The sequence below is a fragment of the Carcharhinus amblyrhynchos genome, unplaced genomic scaffold (genome assembly GCF_965287045.1).
Source record: "Carcharhinus amblyrhynchos unplaced genomic scaffold, sCarAmb.v2.hapA scaffold_45, whole genome shotgun sequence".
Lineage (NCBI taxonomy): Eukaryota > Metazoa > Chordata > Chondrichthyes > Carcharhiniformes > Carcharhinidae > Carcharhinus > Carcharhinus amblyrhynchos.
This window is the reverse complement of record NW_027649786.1, coordinates 504,855-530,037: the sequence shown is the minus strand read 5'-3', so window position 1 is coordinate 530,037 and position 25,183 is coordinate 504,855. Positions and strand designations below refer to the sequence as shown.

General features: G+C 44.7%; 1 protein-coding gene across 1 annotated transcript; it reads right to left on the bottom strand.

The window, feature by feature from the left end:
- Positions 1-758: 758 nt before the first annotated feature.
- Positions 759-25,151, bottom strand: LOC145337282 (zinc-binding protein A33-like). The gene is made up of 6 exons (XM_080182074.1): positions 24,777-25,151; positions 11,843-11,938; positions 10,069-10,302; positions 7,401-7,423; positions 5,162-5,277; positions 759-1,336 (listed from the first exon to the last, which is right to left on the bottom strand). The coding sequence occupies exons 1-6, from the start codon at positions 25,149-25,151 to the stop codon at positions 759-761; spliced, it is 1,422 nt and encodes a 473-aa protein (XP_080038200.1).
- Positions 25,152-25,183: the final 32 nt, after the last annotated feature.

The following is a 25,183-nucleotide window of genomic DNA, read 5'->3' as shown; positions in this document are numbered from 1 at the left end:
GGAGAATGGGGGCCTTCCCCCCCCATCACAAACGAACAAAGAACAAAATCAGCCCGGGAAACAGGCCCTTCGGCCCAACGAGCCCGCGCCGCCACCTCAACACCACCAGTCCACCTCTCTACCCACGATCCCTGTCTAATGTTTTATGGCCCTCCATCCCTCCCAGTGACTCAGTGTGTGGGACCTTTTCGTGCCCAACCAGTGACCCATTGTCAAGAGCTTTCCCCTCCCCACCCAGTGACCCAGTGTGTGGGGCCTTCCCCTCCCCCACCCAGTGACCCAGTCTGTGGGGCCTTCCCCTCCCCCACCCAGTGACCCAGTGTGTGGGGCCTTCCCCTCCCCCACCCAGTGACCCAGTGTGTGGGGCCTTCCCCTCCCCCACCCAGTGACCCAGTCTGTGGGGTCTTTTTAATCGATTCCTCGATCAGGTTGAGCAGGTCCTGGGGGATATCAGCCCGTGTCCGGGTGGGCTCAGCCTCATCGACCTCGCCCGTCCCAGCCTCCAGTGTGTCTGACTTGGTGACGAGTGACTGGATTACATCGAGTGGATCCTCCGGCCCTCCCTCAGGCAGGGGTCCTCACACATCCCCGGGAGGTACAGGCCGGACCAGAGGAATCCGTCTCACCCTCCCGAGGAATGGACGGCCCCCGCTGACAGTGTGTGATAATGGGAGGGGGGCAGGATCTGCGAAGGACCCCAACCCCTCTTCCACAGAGGAACAAACCCCACCCCCACCCCCACCGACATGAAACTGTCTTTATTTGGATGAAGGGATAAAACCCTCATCCTCCTGGATTGTTACTGTCCGGGGACAGATTTTCAGGGGTTCTGTGTTTTTATCCCCATCACTGAGACCTGAATAGAAATAAGGATAGAGTTTCTCAGTGAATGTACCAGTGAAAGTGTAGATATGGGACTTGTTATCCGAGTTATAAAAGGACACCTTCCCTCCCTCATAATCCAGACAGACTCGAATCTTTCTCGGCTTCACACTCAGATCTAAACGTTTCAGCGTTTCTTCACAAGCCCAGTATTCATTCCCTTCTTCCAGTGCCATTGCCCAGTATCCGTTATCTGGACTGATGGTGATGCCCTCCTTCCTACTGATGGATTCCTTGGCCACACCCAGTTCCCAGTCAGTCTTGTTTCCCACCTCCACCTCCCAGGAATGTTTTCCTGATGTGAATCCCTCTGATCCCAGGACACAGGGCCAGGGATCAAATCTCTCCGGATTGTCGGGGAGCTGCTGCCGTTTCCCGGTGTATCTCATGGTGCTCAGGTCCTCAGACAGGAGAAGGTAAGGACTGGCTGTATTAGGGTCGAAGGTGACTGGAGCTGGGAACAGATGGACACGGATAAAATGTTAGTCAGACTCACTGTAACTTTCACAGCCAGTTAGTGATTGGGAAAATCAGCAATGATCCAGAATTAGAAATTCATCCCCCGGGGAAGAGTTTAAACAGCGCACAGGGGAAAGGGGAAGACACTGCCCGGGGGGAAGGTTTTACCCGGACACCACACCCTGCAGTGAGGCTGAGGAAACCCTGTTACAGAGAGAGAGAAATGGAGACAGTCTGGGGGGCGGGGTCAGGCTGGGGGCGGAGCCAGGGCGGGGCTAGGCGGGGGCAGGGCCCGAATGGGGGAGCGTGGCATGGCCAGAGGCCGGTCGTATCTCTGGGTGGAGGGGCGGGATGTGGGTATGCCGGCGTTGGACTGGTGTAAACACAGTAAAAAGTCTGACAACACCAGGTTTTAGTCCAACCTATCTATTTGATAATATACTCACTAGCTTTCGGGGTTACCCCCTTCGTCAGGTGAATGGAGAGTTCTGGCCTCAGACAGAGCATATAAAGCACAGACAGTTTAGAGATTACTGATTAAAATGCGAATCCTTACACCTAACCTGCTGTTCAAGACCTGAAGTGGCTGATAATGTGAGTGGTAGGAGCACTGATCACAGTTTAAAGAGATGTGTATTGTCTCCAGACAGTACAGTAAGTGAGGTTTTGCAAACCCAGGCAAGTCATGGGGGTTACAGATAGTGCAACATGAACCCAAGATCCCTGTTGAGACCGTCCTCATGTGTGCGGAACTTGGCTATCAGTCTCTGCTCAGCGACTCTGCGCTGTCGTGTGTCGTGAAGGCCGCCTTGGAGAATGCTTACCCGAAGGTCAGAGGCTGAATGCCCGTGACCACTGAAGTGTTCGCCAACAGGAAGGGAACAGTCTTGCCTGGCGACAGTCACCAGGCAAGACTGTTCCCTTCCTGTTGGCGAACACTTCAGTGGTCATGGGCATTCAGCCTCTGACCTTCGGGTAAGCATTCTCCAAGGCGGCCTTCACGACACACGACAGCGCAGAGTCGCTGAGCAGAGACTGATAGCCAAGTTCCACACACATGAGGACGGTCTCAACAGGGATCTTGGGTTCATGTCGCACTATCTGTAACCCCCATGACTTGCCTGGGTTTGCAAAACCTCACTTACTGTACTGTCTGGAGACAATACACATCTCTTTAAACTGTGATCAGTGCTCCTTCCACTCACATTATCAGCCACTTCAGGTCTTGAACAGCAGGTTAGGTGTAAGGATTCGCATTTTAATCAGTAATCTCTAAACTGTCTGTGCTTTATATGCTCTGTCTGAGGCCAGAACTCTCCATTCACCTGACGAAGGGGGTAACCCCAAAAGCTAGTGAGTATATTATCAAATAAATAGGTTGGACTAAAACCTGGTGTTGTCAGACTTTTTACTGTGGAGGGGCGGGGCCAGACCCCAGGAGAACTGAATGAGGGATCTGTAAAAACGATGGAAGAGAAACAGAGAGAGAGACAGAGCGACAGGCAGAGAGAGGGGGGCTCGTCTGCTGGTGACACGAATGCGACCCCTGAAGGTGCCTCCCCTCCTGTGTCCTGATGCGACCCGGAGGGACCTGCCATCCTGTCCAATGGCTGCAAGAGAGAGAAAGCTGGACTGGGAGAACAGGGACATGAAACACAGAGAGAGACAGAGAGAGAGAGACAGAGAGAGAGACGGAGTGAAGGCAACATCAGGTTGTTACAGAAACAAGCAGCCACACTTGGACCGTGCTGAATACAAGAGACGGATTAAAGAGCGAGAGAGTCAAGTCAATGGTGGTTTAGTCTGTGCCGTGTCCCCGGGGCTGGTTGGCGAAGTGAGTGTTCCTCAGTTTGAGGGATAGTGAGTTAGAAACCGGACAGTCCGGCAGCCCCTGTTAGAAGCCCCTGATCCACCAAAACCTGTGGCTCCCCTTGTACAGCGGAGGGAAACTCCAGTCACTGATGACGGGGCCCCACCGAGGGGGCAGCGAGAGGGGAAGCGCTTTAAACCCGGGGAAAAGCAGATCATCCCGACCTGTTTCAATTGTGGGGGAAGTGGACAGTTTGTCCGAGAGTGGAGGAAACCAATGAAGGGCCAGAGTCAGGGGACTCGGAGTCAAGAGACACCCGAGACAAACACCCCGAGTTTCCAGAAATCCCACAGATGAATGAAATGGTGTCAGCACGAAAACACTCCCCAGGGTCAGGTCCACGTGGCCCAGGGAGAGGGTGTCCCGGGAAATTCAGCAGGAAGGGACTGTACCCAGCCTGAGTATCCTTGTCCACTCGGGTATGATGAGTGTGATAGACAATGTGTAGATATTATAGTGGAGGGAGAGAAAGGTAGTAGAGACAGGAGTGTCCAACACGGGAGTAGATTCATCTGACCATCAGGCGACCGGGGGAGGTGAGGGGGGGATGCGCTTGTCAACCAATCTCCCGGCAGACTGAGAAATCAGTGCATGTGCACTCGCCCCACCAACGGAAATCCCTTGACTCTGTGATACACTCAGTGCCGCAAATTCATTCAACTAAACTCACCCAAAACACAGATGGCAAAATCTCCCGTGTTCCCACCTGTTGGGAGCTTAGTTTTTGGGGAAAATCATCCCGCCCCGTGTCCCAGCCGCGAAACCAACAGACTTTCCTCAAGATCGTGGAGAAAGAGCTGGAAAAGGCAGTAGCCTCCCTAGTGGAACAGGGAGTATTGGGACTGAGATGACAAATGTGAAAAGGCTTTCATTAAACTGAAAATGGACTTGCAGACTGGCCCAGCTCTGGGAGCTGTGGACCCCGACAAGGACTTTTATCTGGAAGCTGCAGCCACTGACATCAGTTTCAGTGAAGTCCTTCTGCAGGAAACAAACAGTCACTTGTGACCGGAACGGATGTGAGCAGAGTCCCAGCAGACCTGGAAAAGGGATTTTCCACCTGTGAGGGACATTTGTTAGTGAGCTGTTGGACAGTGAAACATTTTACTGTTTTCACCCACACCCAGTCTCTTACATTACTGACCCACCACAATCCAACACAAATTCGACAGAAGAATCAAAGAAGGAACAGGATCTAGTGTCAGAATAACCAGCTGGACTTTATTGCTAAGTGGGAAAAACATTAAGATAAACAGAATGGATGACCCTAAACTCACAGCTCATCTCAACTATCCGGGAGAAGCCCATACTTGTACCGTACAGGGTGTTTGGGAAACTGGGGGAGGATGCAGGGCAGGAATCCACCCTGAGGGATGAGATATTTATGTTGATGGCTCTAGTTTTCTGGAAGAAGGGAAAAAGAAAAACAGAATGCTGGATTAATGATCCACAAAAGGAGGTTGAATGGACAATATCCCTTCCCAATACTGTTGAGTGTTCAGCAGGTGGAGCTGGTCCTGTGACTCTCTGACCTGACAATTCTGTATTTTAACAGAAAACTGACTGAAGTAAAATCTAATCTGTTACAAATACAATTATATATTTATTTTAAAGACAGCTCCTTTCTGCTCATTCAGCACTTAGAATTTTTGAGTGCAATCCGGTTTGCTCCATTAGAAAGTGAACGGGATGATTGCAAGTTTGGCACTGAGTGTGAAACTGATTTTTAATCCCACACACGATTTTCTGGGAGTGGCACAATGCGCGCCAGGCGCGGTGAGGTTGGAAAATCGCCCCCATGATCAAACAATTCTGTATTTTAACAGAAAACTGACTGAAGTAAAATCTAATCCGTTACAAATACAATGATATATTTATTTTAAAGCGACCAGTCCTTCTACTAATAATAGACAGCTGTTTAATAGCTGGTGTCAGGAAGCTCACACCCACCTGTATTAATCACCATCAGCATCTTTTTCCACACTCTGTACTGCAGTGAGCAAATGTACTTCCCCACATTTATTAAAGGGTAAACCTTCTGTGGTTCTGGGAGAGTTCGCTTCACTCTGAAACAGGAGATAAAGGTCAGTGTTGGATCATTCCAGGCTGGGGGAGAAATATGTTAGAAATTGGTGGATTTGGTAGATCTAGGGAACCGTGGTGCACTAAAAGAGTTGAGTCGATGGTTAAAAAGAAAAAGGAGGCTTATGTTCGGATGAGATTGGAGGGCTCAGATAGTGCACTAGAAAGCTTTAGATTGGCTAGGAGGGAGTTGAAGAGTGAGTTGAGAAGGGCTAAAAGAGGACATGAGAAGACTTTGGCTGATAGGATTAAGGAGAATCCTAAGGCGTTCTATAAGTATGTCAAGAACAGAAGGTTGGTCAGGGCAAGATTAGGGCCAGTTACAGACAGCAGGGGGAAGTTGTGTGTGGAACCGGAGGAGATTGGAGAAGTATTGAACCAATATTTCTCTTCGGTGTTCACGCAGGGGGACATGAATATAGCTGAGGAGGACATTGGGTTGCAGGGGTGTAAAATAGACAGTATTACGGTTGATAAAGAGGATGTGCTGGAAATTCTTGAGGGGCTGAAAATAGATAAGTCCCCTGGTCCGGATGGGATCTACCCTAGGATTCTCTGGGAGGCTAGAGAGGTGATTGCAGAGCCTCTGGCTCAGATCTTCAGGTCGTCATTGGTCTCTGGTGTAGTCCCGGAGGATTGGAGGATAGCGAATGTTGTCCCATTGTTTAAGAAGGGGAACAGAGACTTTGCCGGGAATTATAGACCGGTGAGTCTTACTTCTGTTGTGGGCAAGGTTTTAGAAAAAATTATTAGGGATAGGATTTATAGTTATTTGGAGTGTAATGAATTGATTAGAAATAGTCAGCATGGTTTTGTAGCAGGTAGGTCGTGCCTTACTAACCTTATTGAGTTTTTTGAGAAGGTGACCAAAGAGGTGGATGGGGGTAAGGCAGTTGACGTGGTATACATGGATTTTAGTAAGGCGTTCGATAAGGTTCACCATGGTAGGCTTCTGCAGAAAATGCAGATGTATGGGATTGTGGGTAATCTAGGAAGTTGGATCAGGAATTGGCTATCAGATAGGAGACAGAGGGTGGTGGTGGATGGTAAATATTCATCATGGAGTGCAGTTACGAGTGGTGTGCCTCAGGGATCTGTTTTGGGGCCACTGTTGTTTGTAATTTTTATTAATGATCTGGATGAGGGTATAGTTGGGTGGATTAGTAAATTTGCTGATGACACCAAAGTTGGAGGTGTGGTAGATTGTGAGGAAGGGTGTCATAGTCTGCAGGGAGACTTAGATAGGTTGCAGAGCTGGGCCGAGAGGTGGCGGATGGAATTTAATGCGGAGAAGTGTGAGGTAATTCACTTTGGTAGGAGCAACAGATGTGTCGAGTATAGGGCTAACGGGAGGACTTTGAATAGTGTGGATGAACAGAGGGATCTAGGTGTGTGTGTACATAGATCCCTGAAAGTTGGGAATCAAGTAGATAAGGTTGTCAAGAAGGCGTACGGTGTCTTGGCGTTTATTGGTAGGGGGATTGAATTTAGGAGTCGCAGTGTAATGTTGCAACTGTACACTACTCTAGTGCGGCCGCACTTGGAGTACTGTGTGCAGTTCTGGTCCCCGCATTACAAGAAGGATGTGGAGGCGTTGGAGAGGGTGCAGAGGAGGTTTACTAGGATGTTGCCTGGTATGGTGGGGAGGTCCTATGAGGAGAGACTGAGGGATCTAGGGTTGTTTTCGTTGGGAAGAAGGCGGCTAAGAGGGGATCTTATTGAAACATATAAGATGATTAGAGATTTAGATAGGGTGGATAGTGATAGCCTTTTTCCTCGGATGGAGAAAGCTAGCACGAGGGGGCATGACTTTAAATTAAGGGGGGGTAGCTACAGGACGGATGTCAGGGGTAGGTTCTTTACCCAGCGGGTGGTGAGGGATTGGAATGCCCTGCCTGCTGCAGTTGTAGATGCGTCTAGTTTGGGGGCGTTTAAGAGATCTCTGGATAGGTTTATGGACGAAAAGGGATTGGTATAGGCTAGTGGGTCATTGTTTTTGTAACTGGTCGGCGCAACATCGTGGGCCGAAGGGCCTGTTCTGCGCTGTAATGTTCTATGTTCTATGTTCTATGTTAAATAAAAATCACATCAAGGGTGTAAATTTTACCTTTTCTGTATATCTGGAAATTTCTGTGGAACAAGAACAATTATTACTGTTTGTGTTTGGAGAACATTTTATCACAAAAAGAGACTGAATTCCACAGAAAAGTACATTTAAAATATAGAAAGTTATGGGACTGCCTCTTCCTGTCCTCACTGGACTGTGAGTTACTCCACAATATTACAAATTTCTCAATCTCACTGCACAACACAACTCACAGAGTTACAATCCAATTGTAAAATCCTGAACAAAGTCCAATTGTTGGATTTAATTTATTGTTTAACGAGATTCACTTTAATATTTTCGTTGGGAACCATTCCAACCAGTCCTCTGTCCCTTTCACCATCAGGTCTGATTACCCAAAAATGCTGGGTATATGGTTCAGGGCAGCTGGGGTGGGCGCCAATATTTGGAAAGACCGCATTGCTAAGGTAAAGTAGAAATTGTGCATGTGGGATCAATGATCCCTCTCCATTGCAGGCAAAAACCAGGTCACCAGGTGTGAGATACTGTTAGGGTTGCTGTATGTGGTGCAAGTCAGGCCCATACCCCGATCCTCCCCCATAACAGTCACCTGAGCCTTCTTCAGATTCATCTGGAGATCCAAGATGGATTGCGTCTGAATAGATACCATTCACAAATCTCTGGATAAGGGAGGAAAATATGTACCTTCATCCTGATGGTCATCTTTATACATGGCTGAATCAAGCTGTATATAGTTCCTCAGGACACAAATACAAAGTACTGCCAAGTACTGAGGTTCTACCTACCCCCAATGTTGCAAAGGATGGATCTGGTCACATTTCCACAGAATGCTCCAAGTAGTTGAATTATGCTGTATCACCTGTCCCTCATAGAAAAATGTGTCCAGAAAAAGCACTTTTTTTAATCCATAAGTCCATCAAGCAGCAGTCTACATTGAATGTCCTCGAGGCCCTGAGGGAAATGGAAATGATGGATCCTGTCGGATGGTTCCCTGAGCAGACTGTTGAAGTTATTTGTGGGCAAAGAGACAGTCACAAGGAATGTGCCTTTGCATGACAGTCTGGAGAGAGATGTAGTGGTATTTGTTGAGGTTCATCCCAAGTACCTCCATGACACGGGACTCTGTGCTCTACGAGCTGTTCACAGGGACAGCCACCGCAGTGGCACAATGGAGAAAGGCCATTGTGTAAGACCATTCAGCCATTGACAAAAGGGGCTCGTAACGATCAAACCCCTCAGACTGTGTGCTTAATTCTAACTCTGTAGAAATGTATTGAAACACTGCAGAGTGCAACATGACCAATGTCTATTGTTTGAAATGAATTGCTCTCTCTTTAATGAAAAGATATATTTTTTGTTTGTGTCCAACCCAATCAAAGTCCAATTCAGAGTCTCAGCAAGTGAGACATTCCCGATCCAAGCTGACAAGACAGGCTTCTCACTACCTGTCTTGGGTTTCATCGTCATGATGTAGAGATGCCGGCGTTATATTTTTGCAGATACAAAAGTACTGCTTGAGTGGATCCTGGATCACGTGTCACAGACCGTTAGAGTCCTGGACCAGAACCCTATATTATGAAGCCAGACCAGACCCCAACAAATTTTCCATTTTTGCATAACTGTGAGGAAAGGATACTTCACTCTAGGAGTCTTTCCACTAACAAATTAGGTATCCTTTGTCAAAACAAGTTTTATTCACAACACGGTAGAAGTGTGACTCTCATAAAATGGAACAGCTTAACCAACTCTTAATAGTTGAACAGTCTTCAAACATAAAAAGAAACAACTCTACTTTCCAACATATCACGATTTCAGTTCCAAATAAGCAACATTATTCTTACAGTCTTAAAAACCAGTTTAAATACAGTTAGCAATTACAAATATATTTGCTAGAATGAGTGTGGACAGCCTTGGAGTTTTCAAAGAGAGCTTTCAGAAGCCTGCAAAGCTCTCCTAACTTCAACCTGAACTGCCAAACTTCAACCCCTTTCTGCAAAAGTCTTTTCTACTTGCTACAGATCCAGGTCTACACATAAACCACAATATCACCGAACCCTGTCAGTCATTCTAATCTGAAATCCCAGGAGAACTTAAGTAAACAAACTTAACTCTACTTAACCTAATCACTTGTCAGGTTGAAGACTAATTATTCTGCTCTCCCAGGACCTGAACTGTATTCCCTCCAGTCAGACTAATCACCTTTAGAAAAAAAGCTGAACTTAAAAACATTCCCCAAAACATGAAAAACTGCCGTGGATGGGATTTTGCAGCTTCACTCATCCCGAAACCATAAAGTCACGCCCAAAGTCAATGGACCTTCCCACTGTCCGCTCCCTCACCCGTGCCAATTCCTATGGCGGGCGAAGGGAGTGGACACTTGCATCACACAGGCCAACTCAGGGGAGATGGTCTGACCATTCTGAGGGTTTCTCATTCTATATGAAGCTGATTTTCTGCATTGTTTAATTTGATGAAACTATCCCTCTGTAATATTACAAGAAACAAGCTCCAGATTTAGTCATTTCCATGTTAAAGACAGCCATTAGTGATCTTGGGTGTGAGACAGAGAAATCCAAATGTCACAGGTGATTGGGGTAATTTTGGGCTGTGAGTTTTATATTCTAGATTTTGACGACAAAACCTCCTCATTCTTCAAGACGGTGAAGTAGAGAAAAATAAAGAAAGTTACCGTTAAAAACTTGATGTTGTCCTGTTCACTCAGCTCTTGTTCAATATCCTGAGCAGTGACTGAAAGCGATGAGATTTCCTCTGTTATCTTCTCAATCCTCTCCTTCATCTCCTGACTCTTTTTCTCTTTCTCCAGTTTCAAATCTTCCAACACAATCCTCTCTTCCTCACGGAGAAACTGGTGAAGTTTTTCAAATTCAGCTTTAATCTGTTTCTCTATCTTTACACTTTGGTCCTTTAGAAAATATCAGTGAGATTGAAAAATCAAATGAGGATGTTTAAAAGGTTGTTCAGCCTAAGCAGTTCTGTCCATATCAGAATATTAGAGAGAAAAACATTCCCAATCCTGTTAATTCCCAATCCTGATTATTTATTTCTTCTCCATGTCTGCATGGGTTTTCTCCAGATGATCCGGTTTCCTCCCACAGTCCGAAAGATAGAGTCATAGTGTCATAGAGCTTTACAGCATGGAAACAGGCCCTTCAACATAACTTGTCCATGCCACCCAGTTTTTACTATTAAGCTTGTCTCAATTGCCCGCATTTAGCCCATATCCCTCTATACCAGTCATACCCACATAACTGTCTAAATGCTTTGTAAAAGACAAAATTGTACCCACCTCTACTACTAACTCTGGCAGCTCGTTCCAGACACTCGCCACCCTCTGCATGAAAAACTTATCTCTCCGGACCCTTATGTATCATTCTCCTCTCACCTTAAACCTATGGCCTCTACTTTTAGCCTCCCAGACCTTTGGAAAAAGATGTTGACTGTCTACCTTATTTATGCCCTCATTATTTATAAACCTCTTTAAGATCACCCCTAAGCCTCCTACGCTCCAAGAAAAAAGTCCCAGTGTATCCAACCTCTCCTTATAACTCAAACCATCAAGTCCCAGTAGCATCCTAGTAAATCTTTTCCACCCTATTTCTAATTTAATAATATCCCTTCTATAATAGAGTGACCAGAACTGTACGCAGTATTCCAAGTGTGGCCTTACAATGTCTTGTACAAGTGCAACAAGACGTCCAACTCCTGTAATTCAATTTTCTGACTAACGAAACCAAGCATGCCGAATGTTTTCTTCACCAGATGTGCTGGCTAGGTGCAATGACCATGCTAAGTTCTCCCTCAGTGTACCTGAACAGGTGCTGGAGTGTGACAACTAGGGGATTTTCACAGTAACTTCATTGTGGTGTTAATGTAAGCCTACTTGTGACACTAATAAGTAAACTTTAAAAACTTTAAACTTTATTGAAATGAATATGCGTTATTATATGCAGAAAAAACTATTCTCTAATACAGCAAGACCAAGATTACCAGATGATAATGATTCAGAAGATGGAGTTTATTTTATATTAATAAAATGAATGCAGTGAAATAATTGATTATAGATTAGTTGCATTGGACAATAGATTACCAGATGATAATTTATTCAGGAGAGGAATCTCTAACTGAGGATCAATTTGCTGACTTCTCAGTTTGGTTTATTGGTGACTATCTTGGAATTTAAACTTCAAATAAAACATTTTCCCTGTATCTACACCATCAAACCCTTGCATAATTTCAAAGAATTCAATTGGGTCACCTCACAGCTTCTTTTTTCCAGCTGGTTTGATCTTTCCAGAAGGTATAATCTCTGACTTCTGGGATCATCATATACATATATCTTTTGCACCTTTTCCATTTTACAATATGGAGATCAGAATTCTGCACAGAACAATTCTGGACATCAATAATTCTGTACAAAATGTAGAACAAAAGATGAGAATTACCTGAATGTGGGTTAATGTTTCCTCAAAGTCACTCTTTATATCATCACATTCGCCCTGCTTCTCTTGGATCAGATCCAGTTCGGTTTCCAGTTCCTCCTGAACAAAGAATGATTAGTTTGTACATTTTCAGAATTAAATACCCCAAATTGAATACCATAATGTTCAAATTAAAACTCTGAACACTTTTATTATGAGGCTCTTTTTGTTTCACGTTCAGCAGTTTTACTGAAAAAGAGGCATGCTGTCAAAACTTTTCACCTTGCACTCATGGGACAACTCACAAGAAATTACCAACAGTCAGGGAACAATTTAAACTGCATGAGAAGAGAGTACTGAATGGTTGGCAAGTCAATTCTGATTGCTGGAGTCATTGCCATGGAGAATGCAGCATGTAACAGGTAACTTCCTGGATTGAATCTGCAGTTCACCAATATTTCGAAACAATCCTGATTGTGTTCAGAATTACATTGCCCAATTTAGGATTATCAGTCAGGCTCACAATATGGCTCACTGATATACTGGAAGCCACAAATATTCACACACAGTCCCTGTCCTTAACCGACACAAGGAGCATATCCACACATCCCACCTTTTACATTCAAACAAAAGTTTGAGGAACAAATATTCCCCGGTTCACTCCCCCAGGGCAATACCTTGACCAATAGAGAAAAACCTGTCAAGTTTGAATTTTGAACAAAAGTTCAGTCACACCATTGCTCCGTCCAGAATATTCCAACTCACCTCCTGACTGCTGTCCCACATTCTACCCTCCTGAGACCAACCAAACCTCTGCTGCCCCTCTCCTTCCTCACACCAAGTTCCAATCACCCACTACCTGATGCTTGCTGACCTACACTGGCTCCTGGTTAAACAACTCCTGGATTTTATTTGTAAGAAATCACCATATAATAACTCTATAACGTCCTAAGTAATTTATAGATATGCTACTGAGCGTCGGTGGTGGAGGGTGTGGATGTGGTGCCAATCAAGTCTGCTGCTTTGTCCTGGATGGTGTCGAGCTTCTTGAGTGTTGTTGGAAATGCACCCATCCAAACAATCCATCACGCTCCTGACTTGTGCCTTGTAGAAGGTGGATAGGTTTTGAGGAGGCAGGAGGTGAGTTACTCACCACAGAATTCCCAGTCTCTGACCTGCTCTTGCAGCCACTGTGCTTATGTGGAAGACACAGTAAAAAGTCTGACAACATCAGGTTTTAGAACAACCGATTTATTTGAGAGTAAACTCACAAGCTTTCGAGGGGACTCCCTCTTCGTCAGGTGAATGGAGAGTTCTGGCCTCGGACAGAGCATAGATGTGGAAGTCCAGATGAGTTTCTGGTCAATGGTAACCCCAAGGATATTGACAATGGGGATTCCTGAGGGACTCGTGCAGGAATGTCCCGATGCTGAGATGACTGACCCTCCACAACCACAACCATCTTCCTATCTGCCAGATATGACTCCAACCAATGGAGAGTTTGCCCCCTAATACTCATTGATTCCAGGTTTCCTAGGGCTCCATGATGCCACATTCGGTCGAATGCAGCCTTGATCTCAAGGACTGTCATTCTCACCTCACCTTTGGAATTAAGCTAGTGACCCTGCTGAAACCCAAACTGGGTGTCACTGAGCAGGTTATTGCTGAGCAGGTGCTGCTTGATAACACTGTCGATGACCCCTTCCCTCATTTTACTGATGATGGAGATTAGATTGATTGGGCGGAAATTGGTCGGGTTGGATTTGTCCTGCTGATTCTCCCTTTCATTTGTCCAATTGGACCAGTAAATTCTCCCCACTTGTTCTGGACAGGAGGTCTTATGGTGTAGTGGTACCGCCCCTACCATGGACCAGAAGCTCTGGGTTCAAGTCCCAACACTAGCACTTGTTGGCCACAGAAGCAGCATTCAATGTGGTTCAACAGGCTAATAATCAGCTCAAAAATCTTCCACTATTCCCCAACGGGTAAAAAAAAACCCATCATGGATATAAAGATACAGTAAACAGACAAACTTGTTTCGGGTCGTATGCCTTTTCTGCCTGTTTAGATTGTACATCATATCTAAATTTCTTAATACACTTAAACTATCCTAAAGTCACTCATGAGTTCTTGGTCATCTGTCTGGGGCAATCTGAGCCTCCAGGAGCTTAAATCTTCCACATTCTTTGTTTAAAATCTCTCCATGTCTTTGCTCCTCTCTATTTCTGTAATCTCCTTCAGCCCCACAATGTTCTGAGAAATCTGCTCTCAAATTCTGACCTCTTCATTATCCCTGATTTTAATTCTTCCCCTATTGCTAACTACACTTCTAACTGCTGAGGTCCTGAGCTCTGGAATTTTTTCCCTAAACTTTTCCGACTCTCCACCTCTCAACCTTGAAAACATTCCCAAAAACCCCACCTCTGTGATTTGCTTCCTGCTTCCAAGTTTTGCTCCATCTCTCCCAATTTGCCTGATGTAGCTCATTTAACTTTATAACATTCCTGTGAAGGGCCTCAGGATGGTTTATTACATTAAAGATGCTAAACAAATATTTTGTTGTTCATCAGAAGTGAAACTCCATTTAAAGTGAATCTTTCACTCTCTGTTGTACAAAAGTTTAGGTTTAATACTTATTTAGAATTAGTTGGTAACTCAGTTAATGATTAAATAAGAGAGAGGTGGGTATCTGCCACAACACTCGCAGGCGGGACCTATTTCTTATAAGAAATAGGAGCAGGAGTTGGCCATCTAGCCCTTTGAGCCTGCCCCGCCATTCAACAAGATCATGGCTGATCTAAAGTGGCTCAGTTCCACTTTCCTGCTTTCTCCCCATAACCCTTAATTCCCTTGTCTATCAGAAACCTATCTATCCGTGACTTAAATATATTCAGCGAGGCAGCCTCCACCACTTCAACGGGCAGAGAATTCCAGAGACTCATGACCCTTTGAGTGAAGAAGTTCCTCCTCAACTCCAATCTAAACTGCCTCCTCCTTATCTTGAGGCTGTGCCCTCTAGTCCTGCTATCCTTTCTAAGTGGGAGGAATCTCTCTATCTCTACCCTATCTATCCCCTTCATTATCTTATATGTCTCCATAAGATCCCCCCTCAGCCTTCTAAACTCCAATGAGTACAGACCCAGTCTATTCAATCTCTCCTCATCGGCTAACCCCCCTCATCTCCAGTATCAGCCTAGTGAACCTTCTCTGCACTCCCTCCAAGGCCAATACATCCTTCCGCAAATGCGGCGACCAAAACCGCACACAGTGCTCCAGTTATACGGTAAACTGATGACCCTCAAGGTTTGGAAATCCCTGAACCTATGATCACAAATAAGCTGAATTCAGATTCTACACCGGTTGGACCAACAGCATCTGTAGAAGCTGAAAAAGAAACAATTTTACCAGCTAATGTACCTGAGCTGAGTGGTGAACAGATTATTGAGAGCATGAAAGCAAAGACTCCCAAACAACAGTTTTTCCTAAGCGGAACTGACATCCATCTAAAAGACTCTTGAACTGATTGTAAAGATAAAAAACTGTATATAATGATACTTGGTATGTGATGTGCTGTTTCTGCATGATGTGGGAACTGGTGGACCCCAAAGTCCTTCCCAGTGACCATGTCTGCAGTAAGTGCTGGTTGCTTGAAGAGCTCCAGCTCAAAGTAGACAAGCTGAACTCTGAGCTTCGGACACTGAGGCTCATCAGGGAGGGGGAGTGTAACCTGGATAATGGGTTACAAGAGAAATTCAAACTCCCTAAACTGACTAACTCGGGGTTGCTGAGGGGAGGAAGGATAAGAAGAAGGGTGAGAGTGTGGGGGAGGAAGGGTGAGAGTAAGGAAGGGGGGGTGTGGGGAGGAAGGGTGAGAGTAAGGAGGGGGGGTGTGGGGAGGAAGGGTGAGAGGAGGAAGGAGAAAGGTGTGGGGATGAAGGAAGGGGGTGGGGGGAGGAAGGATGAGAGGAAGGAGGGGGGTGGGGGGAGGAAGGATGAGAGGAAGGAGGGGGGGGACCCAAAAGCCTCAGCCCCTGAATCGGCACGACAGGTTTGAGATTCTTGCTCCAAGTGTGGACAAGAACGAGGGCTGCAAGGTGGACGAGCAAACTGCCCACGGTACAGTGGTGCAGACAGAGGTCAAAGCGGAAGAAGTAAAGAGGAATTAGTGGTAATTGGGGATAGTGTAGTTAGGGGCATAGACACTGTCCTTTGTGACAATGATAAAGAATACCGAGGGGTGTGTTGTCTGCCTGGTGCTCGGGTCCAGGGTGTCTCATCTGGGCTGCAGGAGAACCTGGAGTGGAAGGGTGAGAATCCAGTCGTTGTGGTTCATGTGGGCGCCAATGACATAGGCAAAATAGGAACTAAGGATCTGCAGAGGGAGTATGCAAAGCTGGGAACCAAATTAAGAAGCAGAACCGACAAGGTGGTTATCTCTGGATTACTACCTCAACCACGTGCAAATTGGCGCAGGGTAAATAGGATTAAGGAGATGAATGGGTGGCTCAGGTGATAACTCATCAGGCTCGGTTCAACAATAATCAATTCAACTCCAGTTATATTTTAAAGTATTTATTGCAAGTGATTTACAACGTCGGGTTGGTCCTCCACCTAACATGAGGTGGGTAAGTGATACCCACTCCACTGTAGAAAGACACAACTTACTACGATTACACAAAGGACTTATACTCCTTTCCCGCTGAAGCATGCATGAAGGGAACAACCTATCACTCATTTCCAACACACATTTTTCCAGATAAGGTAGTTATGCTCCATTCATACTTACCTCGTATTTAACCAATCACTCTCTGCTGCAAAACGCTCTCATCCTATCATACTCCCCTCTGTTCAAACAGAGGACACAGGTTCGGGACCCTACTTTCTCATCCTCCATCTGCATCAGAAATTCAGTCATACTATGATCACTCATCCCAAGAGGATCCCTCACAAGAAGGTCCCTAATTCTACCTGCCTCATTACACAACACCAGGTCTCGTATTTAACCGATCACTCTCTGCTGCACATCGCTTCTTCCCACATGGCGGTCAGTGACTGCATTCAGTAAAATGATCAGCAGCCATTATTCTTTGTTCTACAAAACTTGCAATTATCTGATTATGCCTACAACATACAATACTACAAAGCTCCCAAAGCACACACCCACAACACTAAAAAAAACCTCTTTACATCCTCACAGGGATTGGTGTGGGAGGAATGGGTTTGAATTTAGGGGGCTTTGGCACCAGTATTGGGGAAGATGGGACCTGTTCAGATGGGATGGTCTTAGTCTGAATCGTGCCGGGACCAGAGTCCTGGCAAATCGTATAACTAGGACTGTACATAGGGCTTTAAACTAATTGGGGGCGGGGGGGCGAAATTACAAAATGTAAAGTAAAGGAGAGGGTACGTGTACAGGTAAATGTTGAGGATGTCCCACTAATAAAAGGAGTAGGGGGTATGAGAGAGGTTAGTAGTGTTTCTACAAATAAGGTCCACATAAAGGCTGGTATAAAGACACTTTACCTGAATGCACAAAGCATTCGGAACAAAGTGAATGAGCTGATGGCGCAAATCAGCACAAATGGATATGATCTAGTGGCCATTACGGAAAGATGGTTGCAGGGTGACAGGGACTGGGAACTGAATGTCCCGGGGTATCAGGTGTTTAGGAAGGTGTTTAGACGGGAGGGAAAAAGGGGTCGGGTAGCTCTGTTAATTAAGGATAATATCAGGGCAGTAATAAGGGAAGATATAGGCTCCAAAGAGCAAAACGTGGAATCATTGTGGATGGAGATAAGGAATAGTAACTGGGGGTCAAATAATAACTTTGAGGTGGGGCCGGCTATAAACAAGCAAATAATTGATGCATGCAGAAATGGAACAGCAATAATTATGGGGGATTTTAATCTGCATATTGACTGGATGACCCAAGTCGGACGCGGTGGGCTTGAAGAAGAGTTCTTGGAATGATGTCAGAATAGTTTCCTTGAACGGTATGTGACGGAACCTACGAGGGAACGAGCTATCTTAGATCTGGTACTGTGTAACGAGGCAGGTAGAATTAGGGACCTTCTTGTGAGGGATCCTCTTGGGATGAGTGATCATAGTATGACTGAATTTCTGATGCAGATGGAGGATGAGAAAGTAGGATCCCGAACCTGTGTCCTCTGTTTGAACAGAGGGGAGTATGATAGGATGAGAGCGGAATTGGCAAATGTAGATTGGGGGCGCAGATTGGTTGGTAGGACGGCTGTGGAACAGGGGAGGATTTTTAAGGAGATCTTTTTCGGTTCTCAGCAGAAAGATATTCCGATGGTAAAGAAGGACTGTAGGAGAAGGGATAACCAGCCATGGTTATCAAAGGAAATAAAGGAGAGTATTAAATTCAAAGCTGATGCGTTCAGAGTGGCTAAAAATAGTGGGCGATTAGAAGATTGGGAAAGATTTAAAAATCAAAGAATGACTAAGAAGGTGATAAAGAAAGGAAAGATAGAGTATGAAGCTAAACTAGCACTAAATATAAAAAATGACAGTAAAAATTTTTACAAATCTATAAAGAAGAAGAGGCTGGCTAGAGTGAATGTTGGACCCTTGGAGGATGAGAGGGGGGATTTAGCGGTGGGCGATGAGGAGATGGCTGAGGCTTTAAATTAGTTTTTTGCCTCGGTCTTCACGGAGGAGGACACGAATAGCTTGCAGGCTGTTAAAGATAGAAGGATGGTAAGGGTGGTAGGAGTTGAGGGCCTGAATGTGATGACTATCACTAGAGAGGTAATGCTTGATAGAATAATGGGACTGAAGGTGGACAAGTCCCCAGAACCGGATGGAATGCATCCCAGGGTTCTGAAAGAAATGGCAGAGGGGATAGTGGATGCCTTAGTAATTATTTATCAAAATTTGCTGGACTCCGAGGAAGTGCCAGAAGATTGGAAAACGGCTAATGTTACACTGCTGTTTCAAAAAGGTAGCAGACAAAAGGCAGGGAACTATAGGCTGGTTAGTTTAACGTCTGTAGTTGGAAAAATGCTGGAATCCGTCATCAAAGAAGAAATAGCGAGGCGCCTAGAAAAGAATGGTTTGATCGAGCAGATGCAACATGGATTTGTTAAGGGGAAGTCGTGTTTGACGAATTCATTAGATTTCTATGAGGATGTGACCAGTGCAATAGACAGAGGGGAACCGGTGGATGTGGTGTTTTTAGATTTCCAAAAAGCGTTTGATAAGGTGCCTCACAAAAGGTTGCTACAGAAGGTCACGGTGCACGGAGTTGGGAGTAAGGTGTTAGCGTGGATAGAGGATTGGCTGTCTAATAGGAGGCAGAGAGTTGGTATCAATGGGTGCTATCCTGGTTGGCGATTGGTGACTAGTGGAGTGCCGCAGGGATCGGTGCTGGGGCCTCAACTGTTTACCATTTATATAGATGATCTGGAGGAGGGGGCTGAGTGTAGGGTGACGAAATTTGCTGATGGCACGAAGATGAGTGGAAAAGCAAATTGCGTGGAGGGTGTGGAAAGTCTGCAGAGGGATCTGGATAGGCTGAGCGAGTGGGCGAGGACCTGGCAGATGGAGTATAATGTTAGCAAGTGTGAGGTTATCCACTTTGGCAGAAATAATAGTAGGAGGGATTATTATTTAAAAGGCAAAAAGCTGCAACATGCTACAGTGCAGAGGGACCTGGGGGTCCTTGTGCACGATTCGCAAAAACCCAGTCTGCAGGTGCAGCAGTTGATCAAGAAGGCGAATGGGATGCTGGCCTTTATAGCGAGGGGGATAGAATATAAAACTAGGGAGGTCTTGCTGCAACTGTACAGGGCACTGGTGAGGCCACAGCTGGAGTACTGTGTGCAGTTTTGGTTGCCGCACTTGCGGAAGGATATATTCGCCTTGGAGGGAGTGCAGAAGAGGTTCACTAGGCTAATACTGGAGATGAGGGGGTTGGCCTATGAAGAGAGACTAAATATACTGGGTCTGTACTCATTGGAGTTTAGAAGGACGAGGGGGGATCTGATAGTGACGTATAAGATAATGAAGGGGATGGATAGGGTAGAGGTAGAGAGATTCTTCCCGCTTAGAAAACATAGCAGGACTAGGGGACACAGCCAGATTTGAGGAGGAACTTCTTCACTCAAAGGGTGGTGAATCTCTGGAATTCTCTGCCTGTTGAAGTGATGGAGGCTACCTCGCTAAATATATTTAAGTCTCGGGTAGATAGGTTTCTGATAGACAGGGGAATTAAGGATTATGGGGAGAAAGTGGGAAAGTGGAACTGATCCACTTCAGATCAGCCGTGATCTTATTGAACGGCAGGGCAGGCTCGAAGGGCTAGATGGCCTACTCCTGCTCCTATTTCTTATGTTCTTATATGGTAAAATAATTATTGTTCATAGTGAATCAGCGTTAAAGTTAATGTCAGTAGTTATGCTATTGGAGTAAAAGGGAAGGGATGTTATGTATTTTAAACCAATGTTTTGGTGTAAAGTGTGTCACATGAATACGTGGTGATATTATCAGAGGCATTTGGAAGATTTTCCCCTGCTTCTATCTGGGGTTGTAAGCAAGCAACACCTCTGTAATAAAGCTCCACTAACTGGTTATGTAACCCACCATGTGGCAACCTTTTCATTACTCTGTCTTTGCTGTTGAAGTGATCTGATCACTTTAGTATTAAAAGTAATCATCTTTGGTTCTGTTAAGTTCTGTAATCAGTTTTTATAACAATGTAGTTCTCTTGACTTTTATTTCGATGAACATAGAATGTATTCTGCTGTTTTTATATGTGTGTCCTGTAACCAACTTTAACACATTAATAATCTTTCTGCGCTGATTCTATATAAAATACATATACACTTCCTGTAATTTCTGGAAGTTTGTGATTTTTGTAAGGCTATGCACCACTCAGTTCTCTCATTTTTAATTATTTCATATCAAACACTGGCAGATACGACAAAAACAGGTAATTACAAATTTGTTCTTTCAAAGCACACTGATAAACATCTGTCTTAATGAGAGCTCTACTGAACAAACAATATTGATATCTTTACATCAATTAGGCACCTGGGAAAAAGAGCCCAAACATTGAGTATTACTGACAGAATACAAGCTTGTATCTCAAATCCTTCTCTTTCTCTACACCTTAACCATGACTGTAAGACTAAACTCTGCACTCTCTTCTTTCCTTCTCTATGAACAGTATGCTTTGTCTGTACAATGCACAAGAAACAATACTTTTCACTGTATGCTAAATACACGTGACAATAATAAATCAAATCAAAAAACCAAATACATGGCTGCCGAAACAATCTAAAGACATCTGTAATCTCAGTGGAAAATCATAAAATTGAATAAAATGACACAAAAAGATATAAAGGGAGGAATGATCCCACAAACAATTGACACATTAGAGGGCCAATCAGAAGTCAACAGGAAATGATCAATAGATGTTGACAAACCAATCAGAAACTGATCCTGCACCATCTAAACCATGATGTGGGTATGCCGGCGTTGGACTGGCGTAAACACAGTAAAAAGTCTGACAACACCAGGTTTTAGTCCAACCGATTTATTTGATAATAGACTCACAAGCTTTCGGGTTGTGAAAGCTTGTGAGTCTATTATCAAATAAATCGGTTGGACTAAAACCTGGTGTTGTCAGACTTTTTACGATCTAAACCAATCAGGGACTGATAGTGTGCTGCTCAAGCCAATCAGAATTCAAAAACATGATTAATCAGGCAGATGGGCTGTGGTTTGAAAGAATGAAAAGCTTTGAACTGCTGAATTTGAAACCAAAGAGACTGCTACCCAACGGAGAGCAGGAGAGCTCAGAACTGAAAGAGACAGACCGACAGAGAGAGAAGGGCAGGAGAACTCAGAATGGACAAAGACAGACAGACAGAGAGAGAAGAGCAGGAGAACTCAGAATTGATAGAGACAGACAGAGAGAGAGAGAAGAGCAGAACTCAGAATTGATAGAGACAGACAAAGACGGAGAGAGAGAGCGATTGGACCACACGTTACATTCTGCATGAGACTGAATCAGGAAGAACCATGTTGAGTCAGGAAAGTCACTGCCTAGTTTGTTAAATATTATGTTTGTTGCTTAATAAATGTTTTCTGAGTTACATCACTAGATTGCCTGCTTCCACCACTTCCACAAGCAGTGCATTCCAAGCTTCCTCCACCATATGTGTGAAAAACTTTCCCCGTACGTCTCCCTTCAACTTTTCTCCTCTCACCTTGAGCTTGTGCCCTCTTGTAGTTTACCTTTTCACTCTAGGAAAAAGCCTCTGACTATCCACTCTATCTATGCCTCCTAAATTTTTGAACAGTAAAGGAATTAAGGGTTACGGTGACTAGGCGGGTAAGTGGAGCTGAGTCCACGAAAAGATTAGCCATGATCTTATTGAATGGCAGAGCAGGCTCGAGGGGCCAGATGGCCTACTCCTGCTCCTAGTTCTTATTGTCTCCTATTACCTAAATTGTTAAAGTCTCAAAAGAACAAATTACTATTGAATGAGGGCAGATTCAGATTTGGAAGTTAAACACACCCTAAAATCTCTGCCTGGTTTCTGAAGCAGCAATACAACTGGCAGTTCATCGAAAGACTGAGTAATTAAATGATAAAAATTGAGAGACAATAAAACCCAAATCTATGTTCCCTGTTCAGGATTCCAAAGAACAAAACAGCACAGGAACAGGCCCATCAGCCCATCCAGCCTGCACCGATTCCTAATCCTTATTTAGACCTACTGCTTATTGCCCATTTGTGGTTTCTATCCCTCCGTTCGCTTCCTGTTCATGTGTCTATCAAGATGTACCTTGAACTTTGCTAATGTGCCTGATTCCACCATCTCCACTGGCAGTGAGTTCCAGGCCCCCTCCACCCTCTGTGTGAAAAACTTTCCCCGTACGTCTCCCTTCAACTTTCCACTTCTGAACTTGAACCTGTGCCCTCTTGTAATTTACCTTTCCACCCTTGGAAAAAGCCTCTGACTATTCACTTTATCTATGACTCCTAATAGATCTCTATGAAGTCACCCTCAGCCCCCGTCTTTACAGTGAAGTCAATCCAACCTCTCCTCGTACCTAAAACACTTCAGACCAGGAAACATCCTGGTAAATCATCTTTGCACGCTCTCCAAAACATCCATGTCCTTCCGGTAGTGTAGCAGTAAGAACTGAACGCAGTTCTTCAGATGTGGCCTAACTAATGTTTTATAACAGACCACAATCAGTTCGGATAAGTAACAACACCTCCTCCGCAATCATTCTCAGTACCGGTGCCCGACAAGGCTATGTTCTCAGCCTCCTCGTGTGGCCAAATTCCCTACCAACTCAAGTTTCAAGTTTGCATATGTCACCATCATAGTGGGTCGGATTTCAAACAGTAATGAGACAGAGTGCAGGAATGAGACAGAGAATCTGGTGAACTTTGCAACGATAATAATCTCTCCTTCAATGTCAACAAAACGAAGGAGATAGTCATCGACTTCAGGAAATGTAATGGAGAAAAGGCCCCTGTCGACATCAAAGAGGACAAAATAGAAATGGTCAAAAGCCTCAAGTTTTTAGGTGTCCAGATCACCAACAACATGTCCTGGTCCCCCCATGCCGACACTATAGTTAAGCAAGCCCCCAATGCCTCGACATTCTCAGAAGCCTAAGGAAATTTGGCATGTCAGCCATGACTCTCATCAACCTTTACTGATGCAGCACAGAAAACATTTTTTCTGGTTGTATCACAGCTTGTTATGGTTCCTGCTCTGTCCAAGACTGCAAGAATCTACAAAAGGGTCATGAATGTAGCCCAATACATCACGCAAGCCTCCTATCCATTGACACTGTCAATGTTTCCTGCTGCCTCGGAAAAGCAGCTGGCATAATTAAGGACCCCATGCATCCCGGACATTCTCTCTTCCACCTTCTTCCTTCGGGGAGAAGATACGAAAGTTTGAGGTCAAATACCAACTGACTCAAGAATAGCTTTTTCCCTGTTGCCATCAGACTTTTGAATGGACCTACCTCGCATTAAGTTGATCTTTCTCTACACCCTCACTATGACTGTAACACTACGTTCTGCACGCTCTCGTTTCCTTTATGAACGGTATGCTTTGTCTGTATAGCGCGCAAGAAACAATACTTTTCACTGTATACTAATACATGTGATAATAATAAATCAAACCAAATCATTTCCTACCTAGTTTGCATCTGAATTTGATCCTCCAAAATGCACCATCTTGCATTTGTCCGGATTAAACTCCATCTGCCATTTCTCTGCCAAAGCCAGCAATATGTCTATATCTTGCTGTATCCTTTGACAACCCCTATCACTATCTGCAACTCAGCCATTTTTTGTGTCATCCATAAACTTACTATCGGACCACTTACACTTTCCTCCTGATCATTTATATATATATTACAAACAACAAAGGTCCGAGTATTCATCCCTGTGGAACACCTCTAATTACTGATGTCCATTCCAAAAAGCACCCTTCCACCACTACTCTCTGTCTTCTATGACCAAGCCAGTTCTGTATCCATCTAGCCAGCACACCCCAGATCCAATGAGACATTACCTTTTGTAGCAGCCTGTTAAATGCCTTACAACATTTTATAGAAAATAGAAAATATCCAGAGCCTTTCCCCTCATCAATCATTCTTGTCAACTCCTCAAAAACCTCAATCAAGTTGGTGAGACATGACCTTCCCTGCACAAAACCATGCTGCCATCAAATCCATTCATTTCCAAATGTGAATAAATCCTGTCTCTCAGTATCTTCTCCAACAGCTTCCCCACCACTGACATTGGCCTGTAATTACAGGGATTGTCTCTGTTTCTGTTCTCAAAGGAACAACATTGGCCATTCTTCAGTCCTTTTGAACCTCACCTGTGGCCAAAGAGGATGCAAAGATATCTGTCATGTTATCTGTTTCTTTATTTTACACAGGATCTCCTCACCTTAAACTCTTCAGCAGCTTCTTCCACTGGCAGCATCTCGTGGTTTTGATGATTTTTTGAAATCTGACAAACGACACAGATGGGCTGATTGTCAGTTTTACAGAAAACTTTCAGCTTCTCCTGGTGACGGCTGCATTCCTGCTGAATTTTATCACCTTTGTCACTTTTTACAAACAGTTCCACGATGTTGGAGAGAGTGCGATTGGGTCTCAGATCCCTGGAGGAAGTTTCTTTTCTACAGATGGGGCAGGAGGCAGTGACAGCTTTCTCCCAGTACTGGGTTATACAGGATCGACAGAAGCTGTGATCACAGTCCATTAAAACAGGATCTTTATACAGATTGTGGCAAACAGCACAGGAAAGTTCATCTTCCATCTCGACAGGCTGATCACCTTGTCTCTGCTCTG

Excerpts from the sequence above, each read along its gene's own strand:
- LOC145337282 (XM_080182074.1), bottom strand. The coding sequence starts at position 25,151 with ATGGAAGATGAACTTTCCTGTGCTGTTTGCCACAATCTGTATAAAGAT. Across the intron at positions 10,303-11,842 it reads AAACATTAACCCACATTCAG|GACCAAAGTGTAAAGATAGA; the intron begins GTAATTCTCATC and ends TATTTTCTAAAG. Across the intron at positions 5,278-7,400 it reads TTTCCAGATATACAGAAAAG|AGTGAAGCGAACTCTCCCAG; the intron begins GTAAAATTTACA and ends CTCCTGTTTCAG.